General features: G+C 38.1%; 1 protein-coding gene across 5 annotated transcripts in view; it reads left to right on the top strand.

Annotated features, from left to right (window-relative positions):
* The window catches only part of LOC106875521 (uncharacterized), a 113,678-nt gene extending 109,695 nt beyond the window's left edge, over positions 1-3,983 (top strand). For all 5 annotated transcript variants that reach the window (XM_014923710.3, XM_089366275.1, XM_014923708.3 and 2 more), the window contains 2 exons: positions 673-785; positions 2,096-3,983. In XM_014923710.3, coding sequence (XP_014779196.1) covers positions 673-785; positions 2,096-2,296 — 314 coding nt within the window. In that variant the 3' untranslated portion in view covers positions 2,297-3,983. The remainder of the gene's footprint in view (positions 1-672; positions 786-2,095) is intronic.
* The last annotated feature ends 2,969 nt before the right edge of the window (positions 3,984-6,952 follow it).

The following is a 6,952-nucleotide window of genomic DNA, read 5'->3' as shown; positions in this document are numbered from 1 at the left end:
ATATATATATATATATATATATATATATATATATATATACATACATATATATATATATACATATGTATATATATATATGTATATATATATATATATATATATATATATATATATATATATATATATATATATATATATATATATATATATATATATATATATATATATACATATATATTTGTTGTTGTTCTCACTCCGTCGCTTACGACGTCGAGGGTTCCAGTTGATCCGATCAACGGAACAGCCTGCTCGTGAAATTAACGTGCAAGTGGCTGAGCACTCCACAGACACGTGTACCTTTAACGTAGTTCTCTGGGATACTCAGCGTGACACAGTGTGACAAGGCTGACCCTTTGAATTACAGGCACAACAGAAACAGGAAGTAAGAGGGAGAGAAAGTTGTGGTGAAAGAGTACAGCAGGGTTCGCCACCATCCCCTGCCGGAACCTTGTGGAGCTTTAGGTGTTTTCGCTCAATAAACACTCACAACGCCCGGTCTGGGAATCGAAACCGCGATCCTATGACCGCTGCCCTAATCACTGGGCCATTGCGCCTCCACACATATATATATATACATAGGCGTAATGGTAAATATATGAACACAATTACATATATACACACACTCATATATATTGCCTTATAATATTTTGTTTGTTTTATTCTCTGTTGCAGAATGTCCACTTTTATCAATGACCGGAAATTGCCAGTTTGCCGATGTGTTGAAGATACCTTTCAGTTCAGTCACTCGAGATCTTTGCAACCGACACGCAATGTGTTATAACTGCGTAAGTAGTTACCGAAGCCACATCTACTCCACCTGAACCATTACGTTGCATATTTAATTAATTTCCATTAATTGAAATTTCGGTGTTGTCTCATATCTTCTCTTACAGTTTCTGTTTGTTTGCCTATTTCTCTCTTTGTCTCTGCTTGATCTTGTAAAGCTTCTTAGCGTTTCCACTGTCCATATCAAGTCCATACATCCTACTTGTTTTATGTTGAAACAGGCCAGGTTCAGCCTCTCACACCTACCCTCCAATATCGTTCTATAAATAAACAACGTGTAGGAGGCGTACGAGTGGCTGTGTGGTAAGTAGCTTGCTTATGAACCACATGGTTCCGGGTTCAGTCCCACTGCGTGGCACCTTGGGCAAGTGTCTTCTTTTACAGCCTCGGGCCGACCAAAGCCTTGTGAGTGGATTTGGTACACGACGGAAACTGAAAGAAGCCCGTCGTATATATATATATATATATATATATATATATATATATATATATATATATATATATGTATGTATGTGTGTGCATATGTTTGTGTGTCTGTGTTTGTCCCCCCAACATCGCTTGACAACCGATGCTGGTGTGTTTACGTCTCCGTAACTTAGCGGTTTGGCCAAAGAGACCGATAAAATAAGTAGTACTTGGCTTACAAATAATAAGTCCCGGGGTCGATTTGCTCGACTAAAGGCGGTGCTCCAGCATGGCCGCAGTCAAATGACTGAAACAAGTAAAAGAGTAAAAGAGTAATGATATAATCGAAATCTCGAAGCCCCGAGATAATGCACGGTTAATTGAAAACTGTGTGAATAAATAAGTATTGACAGATTAAGAATGCTTGAGTGTAAAAATGTTCAGGGCAACGGGCTGCATGGAAACATAACAAGCAAGATTATTCTAGCATCTTTAATGTACTTATCTAAGAAAAACTGAAATGATATGACATTGCTGTGATGAAATCAATTATCAACAAAATCGCACAGCCTAGTAAGATAAAGCAAGGGAGACAACTCTAAATCCATCCCTTAAAGGCAACCTATATTTATTTCTGTTGTGTCTGGAGAGAGCCAATCTCTTTTGGTGTATTATAATTTAACACACTCACCGGTAAAATTGCAAACCAAATCTTTTGATCGGAATTAGTCGGTTTAGTCACTTTGCTATCAAGTTGTAGATTTTGCTATCCAGTATTTGTCTTAGAGTTTCCACTAATTTTTTGTGCCATACTTTATCATTCAGCGTCTGTTGCTTTTTGCATCGAATTCACTAAGATCTATCGTCACTCATTTTTGTTTTTGTATTGTTTTTTGTCTTACAGGGTTCTTCAATGCGGTTAGGACCAACAGTATGTGACCGAGGCTTCCTTGCCGATTCAATTAAATCTTGCGACAACGATATTGAATGCATGCGGGAAGCGAACACATTCCTTAGTTTGATGAAAGTAGCTCATAAGTACAACAGCACGCCGAATCGCCTTTGCGAGAAGCCGTGCGTACGTGACTACGTGATCGGCCTGTGATACGACGATGACGACGGCGACGATGACCACAACAAGAACAACAACAACAACAACAGCAACAACAACAACAACAACAGCAACAATAATATTAGCAATATCGGCAACAACAACAATAGCACGAACAATGCCAATCACTGCAATAACTACAGCGAGAACCAGACCAGAGAAACAAACAGCATCGACAACAATGCAAAGCACATCAACAGCAACAACAACACAACAACAACAACCACAACAACAACAACAACAACAACAATAACAACAACAAGAAGATTAACCGCAGCAGCAACAGTAGCAATGACGACAGCATGACGGGAACGTTGCGTCTGCCAAGGAAGATGCTACTACGGTCACCCGAATATCCAACTGCTCCGACCCATCACCATTACCACCACGTGACCAAAGATAGACCACGTGAGCAAACACACACACACCACGTGACCAAAAATTTGAACTGCAAAATTGAATCGATGCCATTCTGATCCTGATTTACATAAAACTGAAACAAAGAATTTGTTTAGGGTTCTGTGATATTGTTTGGAAAGACAGACGTTATTGAATGTAGAGTTTATGGGAAGGTGTTAGACACACACACACACAGAGGAGTGGTGGAACGACTACTACCGGCCACTACCACCAATACTATAACCACCACCACCACCACCACCACCACTACTACTACTACTAGAAACAGCACAAACACTACTAGTAACACCGCTACCATTACTACCACTGATGCCACAACCACTGTAAATACTACTACTACTACTACTACTACTACTACTACCGCCACCACCACCACTACCACTACCAACACGAATACTACTACAACTACCACCACCGCCACTACCACTACTACTACTGATACTGTCACAAACACAACTACTAACAACTCCACCCTCACCACCAACACCACCACCACCACTACTACTACTACTACTACTACTACTACTACTACTACTACTGCTACTACTACTACTAACGTCACAACCACTGTTATAACTGCTACCACCAACATGACAATCACCAATACAACAAACGCTACACCTCCTCTCACCACTTCTCCCAATACCGTAGCTACCATTGCCTCTACTATGAACTTCACGACTACTATCACTACCAACACCAACACCATGGCCATCACTACTAAACAGACCCCTTCAGCTACCAAAATTACTACTACTCCTACAACGACACGACTACCACCACCATCACCACAACAATAAGAACAAAAACAACAATTACTACCACCACCACCCCACTACTACTACTACTACTACTACTACGACTACCAAGGCTACGACAATCTCTCCCCCACCAACCACAATCTTTGCTAATGTTACAAATATTAATACTACAATGTTTATCCTGCACCACAACCAGTACCTCACCCACTCCACTACCGCCTCTACCACTACTGCTACTACAACACTACCGCCACCACTACACCCACCACCAACGCCACCGATATCTGCAACATCATCAGCACCACTTGCAAGCAGCGCCAATACCATTAATAACGCCGAATCGCAATACCACCGACGCCATTGATATTCGTATTTAAACAGCCAGAGAAGCAGCAGCAGCAGCAGCAGCAGTAACAACAACAACAACAACAACAACAACAACAACATCAACATCAGCATAATCAACAACAACAGTAACAACATCAACAACAGCAGCAGCAGCAACATCAACAACAACAGCAGTAACACCACTAAAACAGCACTAACCAGAGCACTAATGCTCTCCCCCACCCCGATCACTACCACCACCACCACTAACAGTAACAACAACAACAACAACAGAAATATTGTTACTACCATCAGCAATGACAACACTAACAAACTCTAACAGCAACAGCACTAACCAGCTATACTACAAGTACTACACCAAGATACACGAGCCAACGTCAACCAGAGGCACCACAAATTGTAGTTTACTATTATTAACTGATTGACTGATAGGACCAACATTCTTCAACAGCAGTAATACTAATCCATATTACAAACAGCACCATCAACTAACACTACAAGAGCACAAACGAAAACACAAAGAACACAAATGAACACAAACGAAAACACCTGAGCGCTTAGCAATATTAATAACACTGATAGTAGCACTAAACAGCGTTAACAACCGTACCAACAGTAGCAGTGGTATCCACCTTATTAACAAAGAGTAACAAGCAATATTAAGACGTCCACAACAGACACAAATAACAGGAACATTATCAATGCCAGCACTAACCAAGATGAACGACATCACCACCACAATATTGAACTTGTTTTTGTTTTTTTTTTTTGTCTGTAACTTTTGACAAATGTTTATGGTTTAACTTCTTCTCTCATCCTTCTTTCTACTCTCCAGCTTCTCCGTCTCTCGTTCACTTTGTCGTAACATTTCTTTTTGTTTCTTTAATACTCCGCATTAACTTATTTTCTTTCTCTATCTATCTATCTATCTATCTATCTATCTATCTATCTATCCCGCACGCACACAGTATATACATTACACACACACACACACATATACACATATATATACATATATATATATACACATATATATACAAACATACATGCATGCATACATATATATACATGTATACACACATCTATATATACACACATATATATATATATATATATATATATATATATATATATATATATATATATATATATATATATATATATGTACATACATATATATATATATATATATATATATATATGATTGGAACAAGTCGCAAACCGACGCAAAGGCTGAGGTTTTCGTGGCATACCTGATAAGTCTAAAGTTGAAACACTCGGCACTTGTGTCGCTTTCTAGCTTTTGACGATTAAAAATAAAATCCACCACCACAAACACACACACACACACACACACACAGACACAGACACACACACACACACACACACACACACACACACACATCAGCATCGAGTTACCATTCTCTCATTCCTTATTTATTTCGAATTCTTTTTTCCTTTCCTTTCCCTTCTATATACCTCCTCCTCTCTCTCCATCCTTTCTTTTCCAGTGTCTGTTTCTTTCCGTCCTTGTCGTTCCATTGCTTCTTTCCTTCTTTCTTTCCTCTTTTATCCTGACGTCGTCCCTCCACCCCCACCCCCACCGCCACTTTCTTTACTTGCATATTTTCCTTGTTTCGACACATCACATAACCATCCACCCACATTACCTTAAACCTTCACCCGACCAGCGCCGATAGATGGAGTTTTAGAAGGCGATAGCCAATGATGAGCTGCTACTAGATAACCAGCCACACTCACTGATTGGTTGCCCAGCTGGAGTTTCGCTTTCAAAAGCCATAGTGTCGGCGTCCATGGCACACACACACACACACACACACCCACCCACACACAAAGACACACTAGAATACATATTGCATTTATACATACACACAGACACAAACACACATAGAGACACGCATGCACACACGTATATATACATATATACGTACGTACATATCTACATATACACACACGCACACACACATACGATTTAATCGGTTGTAAAGTGATTCGCGTACTCAATATTTGATGAATGGCTCTTTGACAAGTTCTATGCACGAAACTTTGGGTCCGTGAGTCACTTTCTTTCGTTACAGCCAATTAATAAACATACACACACGCAAATATATACAAGTGTATATATATATATATATATATATATATATATATATATATATATATATATATATATATATATATATATATACATACATATGTATATATATATATATATATATATATATATATATATATATATATATATGTATGTATATATAGTCTTATATATGTATGCATATATATGTGTGTAGATATTCATTCTTGCATATATTTGTGTGTATAAATACGCATACATGCATACGCCCGCCCTCATATATATTTATACACCCATGCATACACGCACATTAAGTTCTTACCCTCCATTTTGTTTCGCTTTATCAATTGAATTCACATCTGTTCTGCTACCGAAATTGTACCAAGTAATTACTGGTATTAACAGAGAGAAAGGAGATAACGAAGAATGGTAAAGGAGTCGTTAAAGTAGACCAGTCTGACGAATGGTGTATTGTAATAAAATCCCAAAAATGTTAACTAGATATATCCGAGTTTTGTCTTGTTATAATTTAAGAAACGTATTATCTATCTATCTATCTATCTATCTATCTATCTATCTATCTATCTATCTATCTATCTATCTATCTATCTATCTATCTACATACATAATACATACATACATACATATATATATATATATATATATATATATATATATATATATATATATATATATATATATATATATATGCGACGGGATTCTTTTCAGTTTTTGTCTACCAAATGCATTCGCAAAGCTTTGGTCGGCCGAGGCTGTAGTTAAAAATACTTGTTGACCAAAGTGCCACGCAGTGGGTCTGAACCCGGATGTATGTGGCTGGAAAGCAAACTTCATACCGCATAGCATCCGTAGAAGTTAAAAAGTTGAAATGGTGACACTTTTGTACATGGCACTTATCAATCACATCTGTATCCACTCATATTTTCACTTCCATTTTTGCTGTTTGTATTACCAACCTTATATTTGTATGTACGTACGTACGTATGTACGTACGTACGTACGTAC

The sequence above is a fragment of the Octopus bimaculoides genome, chromosome 18, assembly GCF_046866305.1.
Source record: "Octopus bimaculoides isolate indiv1 chromosome 18, ASM4686630v1, whole genome shotgun sequence".
Classification (NCBI taxonomy): Eukaryota; Metazoa; Mollusca; class Cephalopoda; order Octopoda; family Octopodidae; genus Octopus; species Octopus bimaculoides.
Note: the sequence above shows the minus strand (reverse complement) of the source record. Positions and strands in the feature narration are given on the sequence as shown.